A 27,745-nucleotide genomic window follows, 5' to 3' on the forward strand; every position below is an offset into this window, starting at 1 on the left:
AACATCTGCCTCTCCCAGGTCCTTGGGAAGGACTTGATAGTTGGATAAAATTGCCAAATCCAGTCTGAACATCTGGCTGACTCTGTGACCAACCATAATAGAAGATCTGGAATAATTTGCAGTCTAGCTTTGTTCCATTATACATTCTCTTGATAATTATAATGAAAATGATAATGATAATAAGCCTGGAAAAACTTGCAGCCCAACTTTGCTCTATTATATACTCTCTTGATATTCCCAGAACCCCTCCTGTTGGAGCAGGCTTCCCACTGATCTCCCATAATCCTCCGTAATCTTTTTGAGCCACGTGAAAACAGAGCCACAGAGCCACTTCTAAGCCACAGGAAAACAGATAAAGTTGTAAGGTAAGCAAGAGCTGTTAGCAGAGAAAATAAGACAGTAAGCAACACCTGGAGATGGAGGGAGTGTAAGAGATTCAAGATAACCTTGCCTTGATTGTGTTTGGTGTAAGAGGGGGTAGAAGGAAAATCTGGCAAGCTTTCAAATTCTGTTGTTCCACAGTGTTCCTACCACAGTGTTTCTCAACCTCAGGAACTTTAAGCTGTGTGGACTTCAACTTCCAGAATTCCCCAGCCAAGTCCACACAGCTTAAAGTTGCTGAGGTTGAGAAACACTGCCCTAGAATAATAGAGTTCCAGTAGTTCTTGCGGTGTCTGTTTCCGGACCTGGCCTACCTTGAAGGACTGACACCGCAGGACCAGTCTTTTTTGAGCCCTGCTGTCCCTCCCCACCTACCATTTTCAGGAGCTGCCTCCTCCTCTACTCGTCCAGACACATCAGAGAGTTCGGTCCGACTGAGAGCAGGATTGTCCTGGATGCTCCTGTCCTTTGCCCATGTGAGAAGATCAGTTGTCCATCTCATGATGTCTCTCATACAGTGCAGGATCATGGTGGGCTCAGGGGCTCCTGGGGAGGTTGGAATGACTCAGTATTACTCATTCATCAGGATGTCAGTCAGTGTCAGGCACACAGTGGATGGCCAACCTCTTTCTGAACAGGCAGTACCTGCTGCTGCCATGGTGTGAGATCCATCATTCTCTCCCAATATCCTGCCAGTTCTGACTGCCAAGCACCTGACAAAACCACAGACTCTCATTATTTGCTGATTCAACTCTTATGTGTCTGGTAGCTTTGGATTTTCCTCCGGATGTGTGTGAAAGGCACCAATGAACCAACCAGCCTCAAACGAGGCCCTTAGGTTCTCTTTAATTGCAGGCAGGCAACTACAGGAGGCAAACAAAACCTTACAAAAAGTCGATTTGCTCTCAGATTGGCCTGAATTTTCTTTTGGCTGTTGAGGATCTGTTGCAGCTGAACCTAGTTTTGGGTAGTTGTCAATATGCTGGTATCTTAATCATGGGCTACACCACCCCAGATGGGCTCCTTGTTCGTTTTTATGGCTCTTTCTTCCAAATAATGCCCAGCTAGGTGACGGCATCTAGCCAGCCTTAGTTCATCTCGTCTCATGTCAGAAATGGAGGGACTGGAAAGGAGATAATGATTCATCTAAATTTAAAAAAAAATAAAAACTTTAATAAAAATATAGATTTATATAATTCTTGACCAATGCCGGGCCACGTTGATGGCAAAGGTATTTCTGACCAGGAAGTCATTCTGTGTGTGTGCCAACCTTAGCTGACCATGCAAAGCTAAACAGGGTTGGACCAGGTTAGTACTTAAATGGGAGACCACTAGGAAATCCTACTTCAGTAGGCTTGACTGGGAAACTGGAAAAAAAAAATCCTTGAAGTAAACAATAGGATAGCACTCTTTTAGGAAAATTATATGGGCATCTCCAGGAGATCACTAGGAGGGGAGGTCAGCTAGACTTTACCTTTGCTGCCAGACAGTACCAGGCAAACAGAGATGCAACATCTTGAATCTTCCCTTTGAAGTATGATGAAAAATTGCAAATAGATGCAGTGATTCATCCAGGACCATATTTTGCTAAGCACTATCTACTCAGATACAGGGAGAGAAGCCCAGGCTACCTGAAGGGACATTTTATTTATTATGTATCCAGTACATCACATTTCTGTAGCCACCCGTCTCATGCAAAGTGACTCTGGGTGGCGTTTAGGTGCTGAGATCACCTTCTGTGATGGAATGGAATTATGACGGCCAAGCTCAGGCAGATAAACATTTTCTTAGCTCACCAGAACCGCGTGGGAGGAACAAGAGGATGAGACTGGCACCTCCCTGAGGAATTCACACTGTTGTGGCTGGAGGACTTTGGGAACTGGGGTTTTAGTCTGGGAAGATTCTTGGTGGAGGTTGTAGCTAATAAACATAGCTGGATTGAATTGGCATTGTCTCTTGGAGTTCCTTGGGCTAGGCCTGACACCTTCTATTCTTGTGTTCCTTGCAAACGTCCTGTGTGCCCCCTAGTTTAAAATGGGTTATTTCTTTTTCATGCATTTTGCTTTAATCTCTATATGTATTGTTTTTAAGCAGTGGCAACGTTTTCATTATCCACTTGGACATTGCTCTGGGCTTCTGCAGGAGGCAGACTGCTATTGAAACAAAATAAACAATCACAGTTAGATAACTAACTGTGACTAAAACTTCTCTTTTTACTCCAACTTCCTTCTTTTTTATATCATATTCATTTTGATTAGTCTTCTCCAGCAATGTGTGTTGAGACCATGGTTTGCCATTCCAGTACCCTGGAGGATATCAATTGAGAGTAGGTTAATGTTGAGCCTGGGAACAAGGACTTGCATCCTCTATATTAGCAGACCATTTTTATTATTACTGAAGTGATCAATTTTCTCTCTCCAATTTTTATATTTCCCCAGAGCACTGCCAGATAAGACAATGGCACTATTCTCTGTGCTAAAGAATTAAATGATACTGAAGATGTAGATTTTTAATGGAAATACAGGCTAGTTGTATGGATTGTACTACACCTTAAAGCTGCTTCATTTTGTTATAGGGGGTGTTGTGTAAAACCAGCCATTTTATGGTTTGTAACCCATGAATTATGATTTAGCAAGCCAGTTGTAATTGATCAATTGATTATGTACCATCAATTCAGTGTCAACTCTTAGAGACCACATATATACAGTGGGGCAAAAAAGTATTTAGTCAGCCACCAATTGTGCAAGTTCTCCCACTTAAAAAGATGAGAGAGGCCTGTAATTTTCATCATAGGTATACCTCAACTATGAGAGACAAAATGGGGAAAAAAATCCAGAAAATCACATTGTCTGATTTTTAAAGAATTTATTTGCAAATCATGGTGGAAAATAAGTATTTGGTCAATATCAAAAGTTCATCTCAATACTTTGTTATATATCCTTTGCTGGCAATGACAGAGGTCAAATGTTTTCTGTAAGTCTTCACAAGGTTTTCACACACTGTTGCTGGTATTTTGGCCCATTCCTCCACGCAGATCTCCTCTAGAGCAGTGATGTTTTGGGGCTGTCGCTGGGCAACACGGACTTTCAACTCCCTCCAAAGGTTTTCCATGGGGTTGAGATTTGGAGACTGGCTAGGCCACTCCAGGACCTTGAAATGCTTCTTATGAAGCCACTCCTTCGTTGCTCGGGCGGTGTGTTTGGGATCATTGTCATGCTGAAAGACCCAGCCACGTTTCATCTTCAATGCCCTTGCTGATGGAAGGAGGTGTTCACTCAAAATCTCACGATACATGGCCCCATTCATTCTTTCCTTTACACGGATCAGTTGTCCTGGTCCCTTTGCAGAAAAACAGCCCCAAAGCATGATGTTTCCACCCCCATGCTTCACAGTAGGTATGGTGTTCTTTGGATGCAACTCGGCATTCTCTCTCCTCCAAACACAACGAGTTGAGTTTAGACCAAAACGTTCTACTTTGGTTCCATCTGACCATATGACATTCTCCCAATCCTCTTCTGGATCATCCAAATGCTCTCTAGCAAACTTCAGACGGGCCCAGACATGTACTGGCTTAAGCAGGGGGACACGTCTGGCACTGCAGGATTTGAGTCCCTGGCAGCATAGTGTGTTACTGATGGTAGCCTTTGTTACTTTGGTCCCAGCTCTCTGCAGGTCATTCACTAGGTCCCCCCGTGTGGTTCTGGGATTTTTGCTCACCATTCTTGTGATCATTTTGACCCCATAGGGTGAGATCTTGCATGGAGCCCCAGATCGAGGGAGATTATCAGTGGTCTTGTATGTCTTCCATTTTCTAATTATTGCTCCCACAGTTGATTTCTTCACACCAAGCTGCTTGCCTATTGCAGATTCAGTCTTCCCAGCCTGGTACAGGTCTACAATTTTGTTTCCGGTGTCCTTCGACAGCTCTTTGGTCTTGGCCATAGTGGAGTTTGGAGTGTGACTGTTTGAGGTTGTGGACAGGTGTCTTTTATACTGATAACAAGGTCAAACAGGTGCCATTATTACAGGTAACAAGTGGAGGACAGAGGAGCCTCTTAAAGAAGTAGTTACAGGTCTGTGAGAGCCAGACATCTTGCTTGTTTGTAGGTGACCAAATACTTATTTTCCACCATGATTTGCAAATAAATTCTTTAAAAATCAGACAATGTGATTTTCTGGATTTTTTTTCCTCATTTTGTCTCTCATAGTTGAGGTATACCTATGATGAAAATTATAGGCCTCTCTCATCTTTTTAAGTGGGAGAACTTGCACAATTGGGGGCTGACTAAATACTTTTTTGCCCCACTGTAGATCTTCTCCATGCCATGCTGTTCCGAACCTGGTCTTTCAACAGTGCAGTCTTCGCCACTTGAGTCCAAATCAAATCTTTATTACACTCTGAGTCCATCTACCTTGCTGCTGGTTATCCTCTTATTCTCTCTTTCTACTTTTCCCAGTATTAGAGCCTTCTCCAAGAGCTGGGTCTTCACATAATGTGTCCAAAGTAGGATAATTTGAGCCTGATCATTTGTGCCTCTAGTGAGAACTCTGAGTTGATTTGTTCTATGATCCATCGGTTTGTTTTCTTGGCTATCCACATTACTGTCAGGAGTCTTCTCCAACACCAAAGTTCAAAGGCGTCAATACTCTTCCTATCCTGCTTCTTCAGGGTCCAACTTTCGCTTCCATAGAGTGTCAAAGGGAATACCATGACTTGCATGATTCTGATCTTTGTAGGTTATGACATATCACAGCAACTGAATATCTTTTCCAAGGCCTTAATGGCTCCCCTACCAAGTGCTAGTGGCCCACTTCTTGGCTGCTGGTTCCTTTACTGTTGATGGTTGGTCCTAAAAGGCAGAAACTATCCACCACTTCAATATCTTCATTGCCAGTTCTAAGGCTGGTTATTGTACCTGTTGTAATTTGGTAAATAAACAGTATTTAAACAAAGCAGCTCTTGATGTGATATGTGAATGCTGTCCCTTTGTATAAATCCAACTTTTATCTGTATTAACTCGCCCTGTCCCTCCAAGGAGGATAGAGGGGATCAAAGAGAGTGCGGAAAAAGCTCTAAAATCAGGCACAGGATTGCTTGTATGGTCAACAGGAGTCAACTCTGACACCTGAGGCTAATTCTTGCATTCTGCTTGTCTTTTAAGTCACCATGTATTGGAGGATGTGGGCCCTAATCCGTGGAAAAATCTCTTTGCAAAGTGGCACATATAACTGTGGTTCTTTAAAAAAAACAGTATTGGAAGAGGAGAGCAAATGTAAATAAATAAATACATAAAATAAAATAAAATAAAATAAAAATAAACGAGTGCACATTCCCCAGGCATTTGTAGAGAACAGGAGTGACACTAAAAAATTTCAGTTTTCAGAGTGATTTAGTTCATTTAAGAGAAGATCACCCAACCAGAATCTGGTGCAAAAGAGCTCCAAATCCAGGAATGTGTCTTGAGGAACTCAGAGAGTGAGAAGAAGAAGATTGAAGAATGATGGGCCCTAAGTTGGTTCATAAGACTGCAAGAACCAACAGATCAAGCTGAGATCAAAGAAAGGCTGATTATTCCTGAGGAGAGGACCAAAAAGGACAATCTCACATATTTTGGGTGTGGGATATGAGTTGATGTTGGACTATGAAAAAGACAGTGTTTCATGAGGCCGAAGGTCAAGAGGGGCAATATAGGTAGACCCCGACTTACAACCACAGTTGGGACTGGAACTTCCATCACTAAGCAATGCAGTCATCAAGTGAGTCATGCCCAATTTTACGATCTTTGCTATGGTCGTTATTGAATCACCACAGTCGTTAAATGAATCTGGCTTCCCCCATTGACTTTGCTTGTTGGAAGCCCTCTGGGAAGGTCGTAAATGGCAATCACGTGACTCCGGGACACTGCAACTGTTGTAAATACATGCCAGTTGCCAAGCACCCAAATTTTGATCACCACGGGGATGCTGTGATGGTCATAAGTGCAAGGACTGGTCATAAGTCACTTTTTTCAGTACCATCGTAACTTCAAACAGTTGTTGAAGAAATGATCATAAGTTGAGGACTACCTGTATTTGAAGCCCAGCTCAATGACATCTAAGTCTCAGGCATTTAGGAAATGAGAGTAATTATGGCTATATATGACCTCCATCATGAGTCTGCTTCTCCCCGCTAATTGCTCAAGGTCATGTCCTCTTATGGACGTCATGTATGTGGTTGAGAACCGCAGAAGCAAAATACTGTATCTTCCTCTGAGTTACCACTATTCTCCTTATATTAGAGCCAATGGGGAAGTGCAAGGAATAGAAAAAACATCCCAGTTCCCCAAATAGCAAGCGAAACTTTCACATCTTTCCCCAGTCGTTGGCAGATTAGCCTGGCACTGTAAAAATAAAATCGACTTTTTTTTTAAAAAAAGACCCATTTTGGGATTTACAGGAGGCTTGGAGGGGGCGAAGTGGTGAGCAAACTGGAGGATTTCCTCTTCTGAATCCGGTTCAAGAGACAGAAAGCCAATGCTATGCTGGCGTAACATTGATGGTATCTATTCCGACGTGTCGGCGTAGATTTCTGGAAGCGGGTGAGTGTCCGTAGGCAGCAGGAAGCAGATCTCGCGTCCACGCACGCCTCCTGCTTCGCACCGTCGCTGGTCGCGTGTCCGGCGGAGATGCGTCAGTGGAAATCCTCTTTTCCCACCGCGGCTCCCCGCCTGACTGGCTCGTCCCGGCGCTCCCTCCCTGCCTCCCGGCGGTCCCCCGCCCGCCAGGGGGAGAAGCGCCGTCGGAGGAGCATGAATGAACTGGGCGGAGCAAGCGCGGTCCCCTGCTGTGACGGGACACTCCGGAGTCGCCAGGGCAACCTTTGTTGCCGGCAGAGGAAGCCCCCCATTGGCTGGCGTGTTTATGACGACACGTTCTTTCTCTTAGAAGGCCGGTAAAGCCTCCGGTCCCCTGCAGATCAGCGCGATTCCCTGGAGGAAGGTTCGGAAGCCGCGGGGGAAAAGTGACCGGTTCGCAGCATGGCCCACCAGCGAGAGGAAAGGTCAGCGTGGGAGAGTTATCGCGGTTGGGTTACTACGAGGAGGATGAGGATGGTTGCGGGAGGACCGACTTAAGCGGGAAGTCCTCCGTGAATCAATTATGGTCCAGCTGCCTCCAATTCGATGGTGTTTTTTGGATTACAACTCTCATTATCCGCGGCCAGTGATGGGAGTGGTCATCTGACACACCTGGATGGCACTGGGGTGGTGAAAGTGGCTTTAAGGAGTCCTGGCTGGGGGAAACACCAGGCCACATTTTTCAGCATCTCTTTTTAAAGGAAGCAATTTGCTAATGATACCTGGCATTTGATGCCATGCTTTTCCGAGGGTGGAGTTGTAAATGATCTTGGGATAATCCTCAGAATTGGGCAGCTTATTACTGTTTTTATTACCACTGCGGTGGCTGCTAGGTAGAATCTCCCTCTGTTAGCTCAGCTTTGTTGATTTATAAGGGCAGGTCCATGTAATTGTCTTGGTGGCTGTTCCTTCTTTAGGGCTGTTCTTTGGACTTCTCAGTCTAGACTAAAGCTGTGGTCTTTCCTGGTGGCCTCCCGTCCCAGTACTTATCCAGGTCAGGCTCTGATTTTTCCCCCCAAGGTCAGCTAGGTGCTGCTGTCCTCTGTGACGTTGTCATCAACACCATCTTCACAGTAATAGTAGCATTTCCTTATGGCAAACTGCGGAGCTAAGCATTGCAGGAACGGGGAGCCCCCAGAGTTGACACCAGCTCCCAGTTTTAATAGTGGGTTATTTTAATCTGTCCATCCCCTTTTGGGGTCTCTCCAGGCCCCCTTCTCTGGCATCCACACTATTATTGCTGGCGTTCCTAACCCCCTTGCTGCTGAGTTCCAGCCTCAGCTCTGGGAAAAGAGGTGTCAAGTGCGAATTTAGGATGCTTGGAGTTTTGGGTGGGGAGAGAAAGTGGGGGAGAAGGGGTCCAGCTAGGGCTTAAGAAAGGGGCTGAAGAGATGGAGATCATGGCAATTTCATTACAGTAACTGATGCAATTAAATTACTGGGGTAGCATGGAAACATATATATATCGCTTCTTTAGACTGAAAGTTCTTTAAAAAACACTTCATGCACCAAATTTAGCTTTCATTTTTATCCCACCTTCCCAGCAAGCGACAAGCTCCCCCCATTGCTTCTTTATTCAGAACAGCCCTGTAAGGTTGGCTGAGGTTGCAAGTAGCTTCAGTTTTCCTAGGCAGTTCCCATATCTGAGCAGGGAAATTGGTTGTGCCCAGCCTTTCACCACCTGGAACTGCCCCCGCCCCCCGTGTGCCAGGACTAGCTAGGAATTCTGGGAGTTGAATTCCTGGAGACCACCAGGTTGGAAAGATTTTTTCTAGTTCAATCTGCTCATTTTTGCAACCTGTAAAGTAAGTTAGTGCTGTTGTCAGTCTGTTTCAGGGGGATGGGGAGGGGGTGTCCAATAGGCTTTCAAGAAGACATTGAATTCATGACTGAAATTATTTTTTGCCCTTCTTGCTGATAAGTGCAATTAGAATATGTAAAGAAGGAGGCAAGGGGTGAATGAAAAAGTGAGCATCGGTATGAGGTGTGTGCTAATCTGATGCATCATATTGAAAACTAAATTTTTTCTCTGGGCTCTGATCTCATTTGGGGAAAAGCAAACCTGAGTCATTTTTAATATAGAAGGAAACAGAATAGATTTTTATGACTTTTACTTCCCATGTGGGTCATCAACTGTGGTTTGGTGTGGTTTCTCTATCCTTCTGCCTGTAAAAACTGAGTGTCTTATTTTTCCTCTCAATGTTTGAGAATTGGGAGCCCAAGAATATTGAGGTTCCCGGAGTTTGCTTATGTGGTTTGAAGAAAAGTGCTCTGCATGAAGTCAAAATCCCCTCCAAATTGCAGGACAGCCCCTTGTCATGTGAAAGCTGGGTTTCCCAAGCCAAATTTGCAGTGAAGTTTGATTTCACTTAAGATGCCAATTGTTCCAAATTCTGAAAAGTGAATATAGCGGGGTTCTAGTGGGAGATGATTAAGGAAAGGTAGGTGGACAGAAAGGTGAGAACCCCAAATTGCTACATCCCAACTAGACCCAAAGTCACATTTCGCACGTTTTCCTCTTTTTTTTATTTATTTATGCTTACTTTAATCTCAAAAATTGAAAAAAAAAACACAAACTACACATACAAATTAAGAAAATCTACCTTATAGTTTATAGTTATCAGTAGTCACTGGTTATTCCATCAGGCTTGGATTCTGATATAACTTTAGAAATTTGTCCCTATCCCTCGGGGAACTGCAACAAGAGAGAAAATCCAACAGGTCAAAGAGCAAGAAAGAGGATAAAAATGTTGGCAAGGAGTTCAAGGTTTAGCACTGTGGACTCATGTTCCTCTTGGGCCTTGCTGTTTCCATTTAACCTGGTTTGGTGTTATGGGTGATGAGTCCTTTTGGTGGGAGGAACATCATTAAAGGGTAATATTTGAACAGAAGGGAGCCAAAGGCTGTGGCTGAGTTGATGAGTAATAAATAATAACTATATAAACAACTTTGTTCTTTGAAAGTACCTTCTGAATCATTTATTTTGCATGCAAAAATTGGTTCATATTATTAGCTAGGGAAAAGATGAATGATGTGATGGTTTCCTTAAAAACAAAACTGGCGCTTTTATAGCCAGCCTCTTGAAGCTCAGGGGTTTGGTTTTGTTGACCACAGATGGGTTTGGGTTTGGGTTTTTTAAATAATTTTTATTAAAAGATTTTATGGAATAGTAAAAGCAAACATACAGTACAATTAAAAGAAAGGACAGGAAGAGAATAAAGTAAGTGAATAAGTAAAAAAGAAAGAAAAAGAAAATAGAGGAAAGAAAATAAGGAAAAAGGAAATAAAGGACTGGCTTCTGACCTCCTTTACAGTGGTTACAAATAAATTTATCATCTATCCTCCTCCTTTAAGGTTACATCATAATTCCCTTCTTCCCATATTCTTCCCTTTCTAATCATCAAATCTATAAACTACCTGTTCGTTTTTTCTGTTTTCAGGAAAAAGTCCATGAGTTTCCAGTAACTAATAAATTTAATTGTGACCACAGATGTATTTGGAAAATCCCATGCTTTGGGAACAGGCTGTGTGCTGAGATTCACAGCTCATTGTCTTCTTTTTGGTTTATCTCATAGGTGAAAACAGCCACTAAACAAATTAGAAAGGGGGTGCATGTTGTCCCAACCCAGTTGTTGCCCTGTAATAAGCCAGGATTCTTAGTCTAGAAGGTATCCTGGTTTATAGTTTTGGCTTTTAAAAGAGCAACAAAACAAACGTATGCTAAGTAATTTGTTTCTAGTTTGTTTAAAAACTCAAGCTAGCACAATAAATCAAGCAAAACAGGTTGTGTGCACCAGCCTACAGTTTTTATTCCATAATGTTAGCTAGCTCTTCCAGAGAAATACATAGATCGTCAGCAAAATAATATCTTTGCTTGCACAACTATCTTGCAATGCAGTTCTTTATCAGTAAGCCAGAATTATGGCTATCCATTCCATGGAATCACAGCCAATATCTATGCTGATAAAGAATTTTGTGCAGTCTGGAAGCTTGTAATTCTTTAAAAAAAATGCAACTAGTAAGATAGGCAAGAAATGTGAAATGCGTATAATTTCCCTTTGTGGGAAACTTCAAAAAGATTGTCATTAATGTTGACAGTGAAGAACTAGGATGGAAGCTGTACCAAAGGTCTAGCTTTCTTGCAACTGGTCACTGTTAATAGGTAAATGAAGCTGAATAATCTTTTGTAAAAAGTAGGCCTGCCTTCCATTAAAAATGCTAAGTATATGAAGGCAGTTTTCTGGCGAAATGATGACTCTTGCTTAATATCTAGTTTTCTAATTATTGTCTTCCATGGAACCTTGGCCCCTCTTCAGGACGGTGACATGGAGAAAATGCTGATTTGAGGATCAGGAGATGGACATGGAACTTAGGTTTAAAGAGTGTGCTGGCATGGATCCAATTGGTTAGGGATGCTTTTGACTCCTGTAGACTGGTGTGACCAAGTGACTGATTGATGGATCTCAGCTGATGGGCCCTAGGTCTTTGCTGAATCCTGATACCTACTGGGATTGTCTTGAGCAATTCACTGGCTCTCATTACTGGGCCACAGTGGGTGAAAGTGCTTTGCATACTAACTTAACTGTTCCGAAGATGAATAAGTGGAAGGAGAAGGGCCAGTGTGGAATTCTGTTCTTCTGCCCCTGTTGGGTAAACATGATATGGGCAATGCTGTATATGATCTGATAGCTACCAATATTAAGTATAGTTTTTAACAATCTGTGGTCTTAAAATCAGTCTTTTCCACCTTAAATTGGAGCAAGCCTTGAACATACTGGTTCCATCTGTTGATTTACTCCAAAGGAGGAAGTCTATTAACTGGGACAAAAAGTCATGCATGCTGTTGACATCTTATGGCCCACTCCAGTTCATATCCCTGTGTGTGAGCCACCCCTGGATTGGAAGATCTCGGCACAAAGGCATCTTTACATTCTTAAATCTATGTTGGCTGTTGGTTTTTAAGACCAGAAGAGAGAGATTCTAGATTTCTTCATCTTAAACCACTTCCCTGCATTGGAGAGTTGCAGTCACAAAACCAGTGTGTATTCTACTAGTATTTCCCTGTTCTTACAGCATCCGGTGTTGCTCCAAAGGAGCCCCTTGAAAACTAGCTGGCTGTCTTGATACAGTCTTGTTCATGATTCATCACCTCCCCACTGGCTAAATTCTTACTGTGCCCAGTTTACACAATCCAGAAATAAGACTGAGAAATAACAGGTTAGTGTCATTGTATCCGGCAAGAGAAGGAACAACATCTTCCCTTGTCTTCTACGAGGAGATTGTGTCAACTGTTGGGTTTTGACTTCCTGGCTTGTGTCATCACCAACATAGTGATGCATTTCTGTTTAGGTATGGCAACATAGATCTGAAATACATGCTAATATGGTTACTCAATAAGAACATAAGAACACAAATAGTGCCCTGCTGAATTCGACCTGGCCCATCTAGTCCATTCTCATAGTGGCCAGCCAACTGGACAAGGAAGCCTACTAGATGTAGATGGCCTTCAGGGGACATCCTGCTGCCATTGAGGCTGATAGCCGTTGATCCCCATCCCTGTAGAGCTTTGTCTGGTTGAGCTCAGAAGCTTGGGTGACACCACTGCGACCCTTAGATGCCTACTTAACATGTGATGGTGACCCCTTCCCCTTTACCCTAGGCATGTGGCATTCCTAGGGTGATTCCAGGAAGGAAGATCAATTTTAGCCGGGGGGGGGGGGGGCTCAACAAAATTTTGTAGCATAGACTCAGCCCCTCATGGAAGGACTTTTAGTTGTGATTCCAGCCAGCTTGCTATACCCTCCCTGAGGATAATATGAGCTTTGAGTGGCTCAGGCAAGCTGTGAGCTTCTATAAACTGCTTAATGCCTCCCCCAGCCCATTTCTGGCTGCAAGGCTGTCAGCACTCATCCTTTTGAGTTTGCTATGAAAGAGGGTGCTTTGGTTAATTGCTAATAGTCCTGATGGATACTTTTAACCCAACCTGCCCTAATATAGGGTCCTTCAGATATATAAAACGTTCAACTCCTAACTCCTAGCCAGCATGTGGGATTGGATCTAAGACCAAAAGAAGTCCATCTGGGCATAGCATTTTGTCTCCAGCATCTGGAAAGTCATCCAAGGGAGGTTCATGGTTACCTGCCCACTTAATAACCGCTAGAGCAGTGTTTCTCAACCTTAGCTGTTTTAAGATGTGTGGACTTTGAAGTTGAAGTTCACACCTCTTAAAACGGCCAAGGTTGAGAGACACTGCTCTAAAGCCAGGCGTGGCTCTCACCTGGAGATCTACTGGGCATTGGCCAGCCCTGTTGAAACTGGGACATTTCCCCATCTTCCCCTCCTGTTTCACAAGAAGTCAGCGTATGACTAATGTTTTGAGCAAGGCAGCCTTTTGGCTCTTGTTAGCAAACAGTCTCAAATAAAATGATTTTCCCATGAGCAAGCAGGACTCCTTGTTCCCATGAATGTTTTAATCAGTGCATTGCATTTGCTGTGTACGTGCACGAGCGTGCATGGGCACACAACACACAGAAGGCATTTTCTGTGCCCTCTGCTGCAACACTATTTCCTTCTCAGCTCCTCCCTCCCTTTGCAGGCTGGGAACCAATGAGGAACTTTCCTGGCTCACACACCCTCCCAAGATTAGCCAATCAGGAGTGAGAGAAGCCCCAGCAGCTTCTTGTTTCCTCTGCCAAGTGTTGAAGGAGATGCAAAGTCAGATGTTCTGCTTCCATTAGTGGTGGTTATTGTTCTCTCACCATGAGTTTCTCCTCATTCTTTTTTCTTTCTTTCTGCTGCTCCTTATTGGAACCTATAATTTCCTCTTTTACAGTGCCTTCAAAGCCTTTTCCCATCATCAGCCTAGGCATGTGATCCAGTTCCCCTCCAAGTTCCAATAATCTAAATTCCTCTCCAGGCTAATTATCATCCTTGACTTTCTTTGGTAGGGAATAATAATATTAGCCTTTCCAGTTGCCTTGTAGAATCCCTCCAGCTATTGATTTGCTAGTAAATGTCTCTTTCACTTTTCTTCCAGGCAGTTTAAGCCTTCCACTTTATGCTCACAACAAGTGTGTAGGATGTGAGATACAAGGAAGGAAGAGAGGGGAAGGGAAGAAGGAAGTCTGTCCCTTCCTCTCAAAATTAATGTTGTAGAGCAGGGTGATGTAAATCTCCTCCCTAATTCTTAAAACATTCTTATGTTTTTTGTATAATGGACAGAACCTAAGCATAGTTATTTTTTTACAGCTGAATCGTCACGAGCCTATTGGTCATGATGTGAAAAGGTTGTATTTTATGACACTGATCTGTTCAGATGCACTGTTCATCTCAGTTTTCAGTGGATGAATGAACAGAAAATAACTTTCCATGATGCTTAATTTGGATGGGAATTCTAATACGGTCCACTTTCATACAAATGTTCCTATTTTCAGTCATTACACATCTGGAGGGTGGTGTGTGGGTGTCTGAATGATATACAGAAGAGCACAACAGAAGGGCAGGTCATGGTCACTTCCAAAGTGCAAGTACTTTACCACTAACCAGGTGGCAAATTTACCCAATTTGGTGCCATCTAAGTGCATAGTCATCCCAAGAGCCATGCTGGCTGTGTGTGTGGGTGTGAGGGAGTTGTGTTGCACCACAATGAAGATGTTAGCAGTATGGTAGGCTAAACCTTGATGTGAGATACTGGGTTCAAATTCCTGTTTTTTGAGAAAGCTTACTTAAAGCTGTCTGGTGACTTCTTGGGTGATGTGTCTTAGCCAAAATCAGCTTCTGGGAAATCTCTTCGCTCCCAAATGTTTCAAGTCTGAGACCTGGGAGCAGAGCTGCTCTTCCACAACCCAGGCTAGATCCTGGGTAGACCCTTCAAATCTTACATCCTTGCTTAAAGGAACAGATTCTGCTGGATTGAGCTTCAGACCTTTGATCAGGGGTCCTGACTTCCTTAGGAAGCTCTTTCTGCAAACTCCCCCAGGCCTGTGTGAGACAGACAAGGTTCCTGGATGGTTTCAGTCTTTGCTTTGGTGACTGTTTAAAGCACAAAGAATGCCCATAAAAAGTCATAGCGTTGGTCAGATCTTTTCTCTGTGCTGACATCCTCCATGCTGTCAAGTCATTTTCATCCTGGAATTATGTTGGATTAATACTGACCTCTGTGCCTCTCCAGTTCATGCTGGATCTCAGTCCTCTGGCAGCCTTCTTTTCCTTCTTTGGCCATAATTCATCATGGCGTGATTGTAAGACCTGAATCAGTGACAGTCTGGGTTTTCCTGCCTTGAGTAATCTCTGCTGATGGTGACTACAGGTGCAACCGCACACAGAAAGAGGAAGAAAGGGTTTACGTAATACTTGTCCCTTGGTGGCCAGCATAATACATTTTCTGGATTTGCACAACAATGTATTCATCAAATAAGTGGGCTCTGACACCTCTCTGAGTGAGAAAAAAACTAAAGTTGAAACCAACCCCACTTTTTATGTTATGTGAATATAGTGCTAGTTTTTTGGTTTGCTTGCTTGTTTTAAACCAACTATAAGGTTGGGGTGGAGTAATGTTTTTTTTTGGATTTTCCTTTTTGTTTGCAAGAATTAGTTGGCAAACTATGAGCAAACACAGCATATTTTGGTGCATCTGTGGGGGGGGGAGAGAGAAATGAGTTTTAGAGAGCATCAAGGGAGACGAATTTACAGATTTGTTCTTGTCATCTGCTCCCTACTCACAAAAAGATAATCTTTCCAGTGCCTTATATGCCCTTGTGCTGATAATAGTCTTGAAATGGCAAGGATTTACTGTAAGACTTATGACTCAGCTTGGACACATGACTTCAAATCAGATGCATCTGACCAGATCGGGCTTCCACTTTGTCTCTGGAGCAGTGTTTCCCAACCTCACCAACTTGAAGATGTGTGGACTTCAGACTTCCCCAGACTCTTACCCAATCATCCCTCACTGGTGCTCTCCAGGGGGCTGGAACTGCAATTCCCAGAATTCCCCAGTCAGTGGAAATTCTGAGAATTACGGGCCCAACCGCTCTGGAAAGTCCCCGTTTGAAACGGCTGGTCTAATCAAACGTGTGCTATTACTCATCCTGGGCCAAGGTGGCTGTGGGTGCAAGATAATATCCTGAGGGAGCAATGCCATCTCCACCCATGAGTTCCGCTGCCCTCGACATGCCACATCTCTTTGAGAAGCTTTTGCCCAGCACAGAAGGTGACTATGAACCCGCCAGCCTTGCAAGGTATTCCAGACAAGAAGCACACTCAGGAGTACTAGCTCTGTCTTTATTGCAAGGTTACATTAACAGAATCTTGCAAGTCTGAAAGTCCATCTCTCTCCCCCGCCTCGCCTTTACGGTCCAAGAAAGCAGGGAGGGTCCCTTCTGAGACGATTGCCACGTCCCCATTCCTTCTGCAGGCTCAGCTGCCTCTTATCTGACTGTTGCCTACACTGCGGCTCTTCCTCCTGTCTCCCAAGGTCATTTCCCCATACCATTACATCACCTAGCTCAGTCTTTCCTCATATTCTCCAATATGTACCTACACAAGGCCACATGGAAGTAATCAAGCTTTATTATGCATCAATGAGCCACAAAAACTGCCTCTACAATTCTTGTTTCAACTTCTTTTCCCTAATGCTCACTTGTGCAAAAGCTGTGAGTTACTGTAAGAGCAGGGCACGTCCAGCAAGGTGCTGCAGGAAATGAGTATTTATGGGATCTTCCTGTGGTCTAGGAACTCTGCAGAGCAATTTTTTTCTCCTGGTCAGTTGGCAACCCTCATATTTTTATGGCAGTAACACTTCCTGTGCTTTAGACAAGGGGGTAGGTCTTGGTTTCTGAGCCCAGCCATGTAACTGAATACGGTAACTGGGGAGATAACCACTCTTGGTATGCTCAGAGGTATTTTATTTCATTGGATAGCGTTGCTTGAACCTAGATAGCTGGTGCAGGCATGTTCAGGGGGCTTGAATAAGCCCTGCCAAGGAGGAAAAACAGTGCAGAACATCTGGAAAAAGGAGTTTGGCTGAAAATATCTTCAGGACTATTGCATGGAACTGCCTGTTTAAGGGTTTTTCCATTGTCTGTCCCCGCCTGAACCTTGCCTTTTCTTGACCTCCCAGGAGAACCCTTGTCCCTGATTATGATGGGTTAGACCATAAAGTGGTGGGTGGAGGATTCTGGGATGTTTGCTGTTTCTGCTGTGTGTTTGAGTCCTGGAGGCAGGAAGGAAGCAAACTTCAATGGGAAGGTTGCTTTGCCATTATTTCTGAATGGCCAGTCTAACATCCTCAGGAGTTCCCAAGGAAGTCTAGTCCCAAAGAGCATGGGCAAAAAACATAATATAACTGAGCAACATGGATCGTTCCGAGAGCGGGATGAAATAGAAGGCTGCTTAAAAAGGCAAACATTGTTTTTAATTGGTTTTGTAGTTGGTTTTAATAGTAGGTTTTATCGTACACTGCCCAGAGTCATCTCCTGTGAGATGGGCAGCTATATAAATTTGAGAAATAAATAAATATAAATAAGTAGGCTTATATCATGATTGCGATTATGGCTCCGAGCACGACAGTTGCCAGGGCTGTGATGAAAATTGAGCTGCCAGATCTAGCCTGCAAAAATCAAGGTGACGGTTTGATGGCAGCCAAGGGATCCAGAAGATTTGAATTTGAAGAAGTAGGTTGTCTGCATGTTAGAGCCCAGATCTCTTAGCCCTTCTCAAAAACCAGGGGTCAGGTTATATGAGGGACTCCCTATCTGCCATGGCTTATGCCCATGGAAGATCTGGCAGTACTTTGGGTCCCCTCGATTAAACAGTGCCAGCTGGTGCCACCCGGGGAAGTCTGCCTTCTCTGTCCCAGCACCCACCTTTTGGAACAACATCCCCCCAATCAGCAGCATTGCTCCCACTGATGATGATCTGGAAATCTTTACAAGACTGGCTGTTCCCCAGGAAAGAGCGTGGGGCGCCTGTGAAGCTTGGTCAGTTATGGTTTTTGGTATATGGGATGTGGTTGTCTGGTTACATAATATTCCCTTTTTACTGTTTCCTATTTTTTAATTGTAAGCTTCCAGCATCATTTGGGATCCAGCTTCTAAATCTAATAAATAATAATAGTAACAACCACAACCCCTCCCCTTTTTTTCTGTGGATTTGAAGATTTTAAAGGGAGACGGGTTCAGATCATCTCTGGGAGACTGGGCTGTAGATCCCTCTGCAGGTCCTACTCCATGTGTGCGTTTGTGTCTGTGGGTTTACATAAAGGGCAAGCAAAAGTGCATCTGAACATCTGCAGAGAGCATCCAGTTCCCATGCGCAGGCCATGGATTGGGTTTTTAAATGCACAGAGTATTGCTTACATATATTTTAAGGGAGACATGAAATTGCACCTGTGATTTCCATCCCCAAAGGACGGTTTCTTGCGCAATGCAACTACTAGGCCTAAACCTGTTGAAAATTCAGTTCAGAAACTACCACTGCCCTTGCTCGGCACTGGCTTGAAATAAAGCCAGTTCTGAACTCTTTTGCCCTCTCTTGGCCTTTTGGAGCAGTCAAGACGAGGCCGTCTTATTTCTCGGAAGGTTAAAAGGTGATAAATGCCTGATCCGTACCCTGTTTCCCTTTCCGTTGTTTCTCCTTGGGCGCGTGGTGCGCACATGCTCTGCCTCATGAAGCCCATTTCCTTTTGGTTCATTACTTTGGCACGCGGTATAGAATACAGTGTAATTACTGGGCGTGTGTCATAGATTTGCACAAAGAATATTTTCAGTTACTTCCTGCTTGGATATGCTCATCACGTGAAGTGCCTCTGAAAGGCGTTGGCCACCAAACGTGTCCCACTGTGTTCTCTGAACATGGAATGACGGCTTGTGGATGTGAGCAGGGCTTCCGTGCAGACATGGCTGTTTCTGCAGGCAAAAGGGCACACCCCTTTTCACGTAGGCTCCAGCCACGTCCTTTGGCGGCACACTTCATTGCCAGCTGCGTTCCGTTTCTAAGCCTCCAGAAATATGACTCCGTTTCTGCCAAGAGGAGGGAGATGATACATCCCAATCTGGCTGGTCTTGAAAAGCTGAGCAGGATTGGAGCCGCTTAATCCTCGGATGGGAGACCATCAGGAAATCTCAGAGCTGTAGGCTACAGTATAAAATCGAGAAAACGGTCCAGATGAAAGTAACAGCAAACTACTTTCATTCTGCTGCCAGAAATGTTATATGGGCATGTCTCTCAAGGCACCAGGAGAAGTTTGGCCTGGATTTTATCTTTTATTTACCTGCCAAAAAAAAAAAAAACACCTCTAAGCAACCTGCTTCTTTACCTCTCTGGTGGGTTTTTCAGAATTGGTGGGTGCCAGTATCCCTGATTTGAGACTGGTGGTTCAATTCACCGTTCCCCTGTGGGATGTTAGGAACTCCGTGGACCAGCTGGAATTTGGGCTTGGTAAAACTTGACCGTGCCAAAAAAGGCGAACTTTTGGCTGGTATGTTTGATGTTTTGTTTTTTGTTTTTTGTCTCTGGTGGAAAAGTACATGGGCTTTGCCTGCCCAGCCAGTTCACCCAGTGGAAATGTATTAATTCTTGTGTAGTGTGTGTGTGTGTGTGTGTGTGTGTGTGTGTGAAAGGATTTTACACAGAGTTAAAAGACTACAAAAACATAAAAAGAAAAGTAGAAAAAAGAAAAAATTTAGGAAAGAGTAAAAGGAAAAAGGAAAAGACAGGAAAAGACGAAGAAAAGGAATAAGAAAAAAATATCTAAAGTGACTTCTGATCTTCTTTGCAACAGTTAGAAGCATAATGATTACCATTTCCCAATTACATATCAAGATTCCCAGTAAATCCGAAAATCACCAACTCATTTATGTCCATTTTCAGCAAAAAGTCCATAAAAGGTTTCCAGTCTTTTATACAAGTAATTGTTGTTCCCTCCTTAGTCAAACAAGTCAATTTAGCCATTTCTGCAAACTCTACCATCTTCACAATCTATTCCTCCATTGTGGGTAATTCTGTATTCTTTCATCTTTATGCATATAATAAATTTGCTGCAGTTACTGTATATAAAACCGTCGTCCACGAGCCTTTTCTAGAACTCTTGTGTAGCTTAATGGATTGAACTGGCCCAAGGAGAAGTGCAAAGAGTGCAGAAAAAGAGAAGAGGAGGATCCATGTCACAGAAAGTTAAATGTTATCTATAATTCTAATAAAAATTATTTGAAAAGAAGAACAGAAAGTGAAATGGAGCTCCCTGTGTTTTGGAAAAAAAAAATTGCAACGTGGATGATGTATTTGGAAGGAGGAGAATTTTCACATGAAGAAACACTAGAGATGAGAAAATAAAAATAAAAAATCCCGTTTTTGAAAGCTGGATCAACGGGGAGCTTGTATCACGATGGGGAAGGTTTGAATTCAGATCTCTCCCCCCATGTGACTTTTCTGTGAAGTTCAGCAGTCCATTTCACTGTTCCCCCTTTCTTGGCACAATCTACTTTATGGGGAGGTCGGGAGAGTTCAGATTTTTATTTTGAATGGACACAGAGGTCTCTGTGAAGTCTGGTGAGAAGCAGTGGAATATGAGTATAATGCAAACATTGGAAACAAAATCCTTATGGGAGGATCACTAATGTACTGTGTATGGAATGAGTTATAGTAAAACGTCACTGTTTTACTATAGAATTTGAATGACTAATGGTAATTTACTAAAATAATCTGAATGACTAATATGTGTGGGCTTGGGATTTTTTCTCTTCTTCCACAGAATAAGCATATTTTGACAGCTGAGTCACTCCTCTCCTGCTTTCCAGACTCTGGTTGATGCAATTGACCGCTACCCCCCCCCCCCCCCCCACAGACACACGTCCTGCCTGTTCAAAAACACATCCAGTGTACTTTAATGTGTTTTTTTCCGGAATTCAGGTTAAACATTAGAAACCTCTTAATTAAAGTTCGAGTGCAGGCCTGCTGCCATCTACTGGTGAATCTTAAATCCTGCAGGTAAAACAATTAACCCTGTGTTCCTCCTCTCAATCAATCTTTTGTTGTTTCAGATACACTTATGAGGATTGTAAAAAGACAGCAGATTGGCTCTTGAGTAACACCAAGCATCGGCCCAGAGTGGCTATCATCTGTGGCTCAGGACTTGGGGGGCTGGCTGACCTCCTGAAGGACCAAGTTGTGTTTGAATATGCTAAGATCCCCAACTTTCCCCAAAGCACAGGTAATGGGAGATGGCCAGGGGGTGTAATTTTCATGCAGGACACTGGGTGGCGCGAGAAACCAGCAGGATACAGGGATGCTGCAATGCAACAAATCGCCCACTGAGGGCGTCAGAGAATTGTTTAACCCTTTCCCTGTCTCATTAAAGTTGTAGGTCACGCTGGAAAGCTGGTCTTTGGGAACTTGAATGGGACACCGAGTGTGGTGATGCAAGGTCGCTTCCATATGTATGAAGGTTACCCACTTTGGAAGGTGAGTCACTCCACTCAGACCTGCAGTCATTTCAAAACCAAAAGATGTCGATCCAATCATAATTTGGGAAACTACAGATAGTCCTCAATTTACAAACACAGTTGGGACCAGAACTTAGTCTGTCACTAAGTGATGCAGTTATTAACTGAGTCACGCCCAATGTTATGACGTTTTTGCTGTGATTGTTAAGTGAATCTCATGGTCATTAAGTGAATCTGACTTCCCCCATTGACTTTGCTTGTTGGAAGCCAGCTGAGAAGGTTGCAGATGGCAATCACGTGACCCTGGGACGCTGCAACCATCATAAATACATGTTGGTTGCCAAGCGCCCGAATTCTGATCATGCGACTATGGGGATGCTGTGATGGTCATAAGTGCGAGGACTGGTTGCAAGCCACTTTTTTCAGAGCTGTCATAACTTCAGTCGCTAAACGGATGGTCATAAATCGAAGACTACCTGTGTTTAAGAACAATGAATAATAATAAAGGAGAAAGTGTCTTTGAGTGCACGCAAAGTTTCTTTTCACCACCATTAGCCCAAAATTTAAAAAATGCAAAAGGAAGACTCCAAGGTGAACTTAGGCCAGGCACATTCTCTCAGCTAATCTACTTCACAGGGATGTTGTAAATAATTGTAAAGAAGCAATGTATGGGACCTTTTGAGGAAGGGGCCATGGAGGAAGGGTGGAAAGGTAGTATAGTAGAACTTTGCAGAGGCACAGCTGATAAATTTGTCACTTGTGAATAAAGGAAAAATATTAGTCTACCTTGGGGAATAACCACATAGTATATCCTGGGGAAGTTCCAGACCTGACTGGATTAATTTTAAGCTAAATGGAGCAATGCCTTCCTAAATGCCTTTAGTCACTCCACCTAACAATTATTTGTTCCTGAGATTTTGCCTTTAGCTCATTTTTGATCCATGACAGGAAAGTCTTACGTTGTGTGTAGCTCAGTGGGCATTAAAGGAGGGTTTCCCCCTTTATTCCATCCAAGGGCAGCCTCAAGAGGGGTGGAGTTTGTGAGGATTTGCCACTGGGAGGAAAGCCAGAAGACTTCAGGAATTGGGAAGAGGGGCAACAGAGGTGGGAGAGGGTAGGCGGTGGGGAAAGCTGATTTCATGCTGGTATTGCTTTCTGCCAACTCAGGGAGAGCCCTTATGTAGAGGGAAGAGGGAATGGCCTTGAGGGACAGGAGGAAAAGCTGCTACCAAGACAATGGCCAGATAAAAGAAACCTGAGTCCGGGGCAGGAAGGTAACCTGGAAAAGCATCTCAGACAAGCCCCTCTCTAGTTCTCGCAAAGACAAAGGGAGGGAGGGGGGAAGCGCATTCAGACTTGCAAGATTCTGTATAGCTTTACAATAAAAGTAGTACTGACCTACATGGCAGTGGATTCCTCGTCAGATCTACCTTGAAGGGCTGACGGCTTATCTCAGTGGTGGGGAAAGGGCAGAGACAGTTTCTGAATTTTTGAAAGCAGAAAGTTTAGATGCATCCAAGCCAAGTTGTCTGTCTTGGTTAAGCATTTAGCCAGAACAGAAGAGGCCATGGAGGATCGCAGGCAAATTTGGACCAATGGATCCGTTGCTTTGCTTAGAGCCTGTGCAAAAACTGGGGATTGGCTTCCTGTATCTTGCCCTCCCTCTGTGTGATGAAGCCCCTTCAAGATCTTCCTTTGGTTTCTCCTTCCAGGTGACCTTCCCAGTTCGGATCTTCCATCTGATTGGCGTAGAGACCCTCATTGTCACCAATGCGGCTGGAGGGCTCAATCCTGCCTACAAAGTGGGGGACATCATGGTGATCCGGGACCACATCAACATGCCTGGGTTTTCTGGGCAGAACCCTTTGGTGGGACCGAATGATGAGAGGTAACGCTCACATTCTCTTTCTTGCCTGTTCACTGGACTTCCAAGAGAGAGAAAACAGCTTTCTCTGTGGCTCTTAAAGGTCTGCTTCCAGAGCGGTTTTGAAATTAGATGACCGCCTGCTTACAGCATGAGGGCCATGTGTTTAGTTCCGTGTCCACGGCTGCCTTCCCAGCCTTTACGAACATTTCTGATTCCAACAGAATTTTGGGCTCCTTTTCGGATGCAAATGAAGGAGCGCAATCCCGTGACCCATCTTTTCGTTGATTTCTGCAGGTTCGGGGCACGCTTCCCAGCCATGTCGGATGCCTACAATGAAGACCTGAGAAAACTGGCTCTCAAGGTGGCCTCTGAAATTGGCTGTTCTGGCTTCATGCAGGAAGGGGTTTACTGCGCCCTGGGAGGCCCCAGCTACGAGACCATCGCGGAATGCCGCTTCCTGCAGAGGCTGGGCGCTGATGCTGTGGGTCAGTCAAGGATGGAGTTAAGGGGGAATGTTCCTCCTGGGCATAGAGAAAACCAGGTCTTCCTTGTGTCCAGCCCACCTCCTGGTGACTTGATTGTTTTTGAGGCAAAAGTACAGAAGAAGATTGCCATTGCCGCCTTCTTTAATGTATTTTTTAAAAATTTTCCTGGCAGTTTTTAAACTGTAATTTTAGGTCAGAGAACAGGGGTGGCTATATTTAGGAATCTCCTTCCTCATGCAAGCAATAGGAAAATAGAGAAAAAGGCTGCTGAGCTAAGGCATTAAAGCACCGGTCTTGTAATTCAAGGTGTTTTCTTAAGCTTCACCTCTTCTTGGGCATGACGCTCTGCCCAAGATCAGGTTAGTGCTAATCCTGCTGGCGTTCAGGAAAGCCTTTGGGGATTGACGATGAGGCAGGGTCCCTTCTGTGATAGGCCACTGTTGCTGCTAGGCCTGTTTTTCTGGGTGTCAGTGGCAGGAGAACTGATTGTTCTGGCTGTTTTTTCCTCCTCTTTTAATTGTTTGTATTTCACTTTGCCTCTTTCGGAAGCCAGCCAGAACCTGTTTGGGAATTGAGCAGTGTATGAATTGCATTTAGAAGTAAAGAAAGAATAAAAGAAGAGAAAAAGAAGAGAAAGAGGATAAATGAATAGAGGGAGGGAGGGAGGGAGGACGGACGGACGGACGGACGGACAGTTGGTTGCTGGGGCCTTTGGTGCCAGCAATCTAAAATATGATTTAGTTCCTCAGAACTGGCTACCAGTCTGGTGTAGCCACTTGAGTCTTATTCTCATGTTTTGGTGTTGCTCAGTTTGAGAGGCTGTGATTTATGTCAGAGGAAGCAGGCTGTAAGCCAGGAAAAAGCTCAAAAATGTGCTTTGAGGGCCAGGTGGGTTCATGGTGAAGGTGCTGGACGAGGACCGAGGAGACCCAGGAACAAGCCCATCCTCAGCCAGGAAAGCTGACTGAGTAGCTTTGGGCTGGTCACTCTCTTTCAGCCTGCCCCACCTCACGGGGTTGTTGTGGAAGAAACTGGAGGAAGGAGTGTTTCTGCTGCTTTGAGGTGCCAGCAGGAAGGCAGGATGTAAATCTAATAAATAAATAAACAGTAACAAACCCTGTAGTGTAACCCTCTGATAGGGCTTGAATGCTATCACCATAGCAGACCCCTTGGCTAGGCATATGGGGTGATGTGGGGAACCATAAAAGAAAAGTTACTTGGTGTTTTCAGTATGGTCAGTCCAAGGCCAGATGGACCTTCTTTATCTGACTTTCATTTCATTATGATTTAATGTTAGTTGTGCTGTTTTCTCGGCACCATTTTTATGGTCTGCTTTTATTGATGCATTCGCTAGTAACAGGACAATTGAGAAGAACAACAAACAAATGTTTTCAGATATTAGAAGTCCTTAAGAAAGCTGCCCAGGAGAAGGGACCAGATGCTCCTCACCCTTCCCAGGCTGTTTTCCATGGAGAGCAATGCCCTCCTCCTCCCCCTCCCCCAATTTGGTAGCGTGCTAAGAGGGCTGTGTCCCCACTCTTCACAAGCCTCATGACCCTGTTCCTCTAATGCTTTCCTCTTTCCTTCCCCCCTCCAGGGATGAGCACGGCCCCTGAAGTCATTGTGGCCCGTCATTGCGGCATCCGGGTCTTTGGGTTCTCCCTCATCACCAACAAGGCCATTCTGGACTATGACACCAAAGAAAAGGCCAACCACGAGGAAGTGTTGGAAACCAGCCGCCAGAGTGCCCGCACCCTTGAGAAACTGGTCTCGTTGATGGTGCAGCGCATCGAACACAACAACAACTTAGCCTAGGGCATGTCCCGCTCGTGATCATTCACATGACTTTGGGCACGGAGAGAGGATGTTTCTGATTAAATCCTGCTGCTAAGGTCCCCACTCTCAGGTGGTACAGAAGTTGTGGTCTGGAATGATGCCAAGAGTGGTTAGTCCTGCCCATGTTCTGTAGCCTCTGACCAAGAAGCCCTCTCTGTCTGCCTGCTCTTCTCCTTCGATGTCTTGCTTCTGCATGTTGATAGTCCATGTCCCTGATCTCTGCTGAAGCCCTTCAGGAACCCTGATGAAGCAGACCATTTCATCTTCTCTATGGCCCATTGCATTTTAAAATCGGGGGTGCAAGGAATCTAGAAGTGCATTTCCCATTTCAAAATAGCTGTTCTTTCATCAACAATCAAGCAGGAGTTGGCTGGTTTATTTTTACAGTGCCATTTTGTTTCTGGTTGAAGCTTTTGGTTCAGTTTTCTGAATCCTAAAATAGTAGGGGAATCAGAGGCCACTAATTCAGTTGATTAGATGCTTGGGTATTCTCCATTTTGAATAGGATTTCTTAATTGCTATGCAATCACTTGTTTGGCCTCTCATGCTTCTGATACTTGAAATATTATTCATGGCTTCTTCTTGCAAGTTTCCTTTTTCCCTGCTATCTGTTTAAGCTGCACGTTAATCCCTTGAACTAACCTGGAAGGAAAACATTTTTCCAACAACACTTGCGCCCCAGAGAAGCGACTGAGTTGCTCAGAACTTGAATTTATCATCTTCAGGCAATAAGCAGGCGAGATCTTATTCTCACAAAATGTAGATACAGTGATAAATGTATGTCAGGATCTATGTCAAATTTAACCCGACTGAATGCCCCTCCAAGTCAACTAGAATAAAAGACCCTCCTGCACATAAAAATTAAGTGCATATTGTTTGGGTTAGAGCTCTGAATTGCTAGTATTCTATGTGGGGGGATCTGTTTGTTCTTCTGTATGGAGGAGTCTTCAGAAATACCCAGTTTTCAACTTGAATCCCTTCTGTAAGAAGAATCTGTAAGAAACATGTTAGAAGTAGAGGAAGGCTATAATTGTCTTTTATAATCACAGTTACATGTTCTTGTTTAAGGGACTGCTGTCCCCAAGGAAAGCGGGCATTCTTGTGTGTTCTTCTCTCTTAGTTTCTCTTAGCTTCCAGATCTACTGGGGTCCCAGTCAAGCCCTGGCTGGGGGATTAAGTGGATTTCCAGTCCTCCTCTAACAAACAGATGTGGTTAGACCAATGAACCTGAAAAATACTGGTCTGCAGAAAGACGGTCAAGCAGCCGATAAGCTCAGGAATCCCAAATTCATTAAGTGATCAGGAGCAAACTTCATCCAAGTTAAGCCCTATCCAGAGGTTTGTTTGCACCTAGCTATTGTCAGGTGCAGGTAGGGGAACCCATCTCCCCTTCCCTCCCCTCCCCTATCACACTCCCCTCTATTTTGTTATAACTGTTAATCATATCTTCTTAGCCTAATAATTCTGGCTGTCTTCAAGGGAAACAAGGAGAGATGGTGACCTCCCAGTGTACTGAAATCCAGACCCCAAAATAGTCAGTTGGCCTCTTTTGTTTTGTAAAGGTACTATTCCAAAATATAATTTTGATTTCTGCTGGTAAATCCTCTTTCTCCCCCATTCACCTTTCTGAATCTCTCTTTCCCTTTCCTCTCCATTCATCCTGGGATCAAAAACAAGCTCTTGTTATCTTCCAAACAATGCTGAGGAATTAAAGCAGACGTAGAGGAAATTGATGAGGAATAGTGGCTCGCTAAGTCTGAACGTTTCAAATTAGACATATGAATATATTTTTTTAGAGCATACACAATCTGCACTTTTTATTTTATTTAAACTACTGGGGTCCCAATTTATTAATTATAATGTAAGTAAATAATAAAGTTAAGTTGGAATGAGTAGACTGTTGTGGTTTGTATCTGCTTTACTGGCAATAATCTGGTAAGATTGTGAAGAAGGATAGAATCTCCCAGTGGGATTTCCCAAGCAATTTCTCTCCAGGCTTCCAACTTCTCCAGCATTCCAGGTCAGCAAGAAGGGGGAGACGTGTTCATGTTTATTTGCCAATTTCCATGTATTTGAGAGTTTCAACCACTTCCTCCTCACTCTTTTCAAGTAAGGGATCGG

General features: G+C 43.9%; 1 protein-coding gene across 1 annotated transcript; it reads left to right on the top strand.

Annotated features, from left to right (window-relative positions):
• The first annotated feature begins 7,256 nt into the window (after positions 1-7,256).
• Positions 7,257-27,519, top strand: PNP (purine nucleoside phosphorylase). The gene is made up of 6 exons (XM_088144234.1): positions 7,257-7,420; positions 21,035-21,204; positions 21,352-21,455; positions 23,149-23,324; positions 23,598-23,788; positions 25,386-27,519. The coding sequence occupies exons 1-6, from the start codon at positions 7,398-7,400 to the stop codon at positions 25,601-25,603; spliced, it is 882 nt and encodes a 293-aa protein (XP_088000360.1). The 5' UTR covers positions 7,257-7,397; the 3' UTR covers positions 25,604-27,519.
• Positions 27,520-27,745: the final 226 nt, after the last annotated feature.

This window comes from Python bivittatus, unplaced genomic scaffold, assembly GCF_059951505.1.
Source record: "Python bivittatus isolate LINGU-HERP-01145 unplaced genomic scaffold, Pbiv_v1 ctg000430_np1212, whole genome shotgun sequence".
NCBI lineage: Eukaryota > Metazoa > Chordata > Lepidosauria > Squamata > Pythonidae > Python > Python bivittatus.

Coding starts and splice junctions, on each gene's coding strand:
- PNP (XM_088144234.1), top strand. CDS start 7,398: ATGGCCCACCAGCGAGAGGAAAG. Junction 21,456..23,148: donor AAGGTTACCCACTTTGGAAG/GTGAGTCACTCC, acceptor TTCTCCTTCCAG/GTGACCTTCCCAGTTCGGAT. Junction 23,789..25,385: donor GCTGGGCGCTGATGCTGTGG/GTCAGTCAAGGA, acceptor TCCCCCCTCCAG/GGATGAGCACGGCCCCTGAA.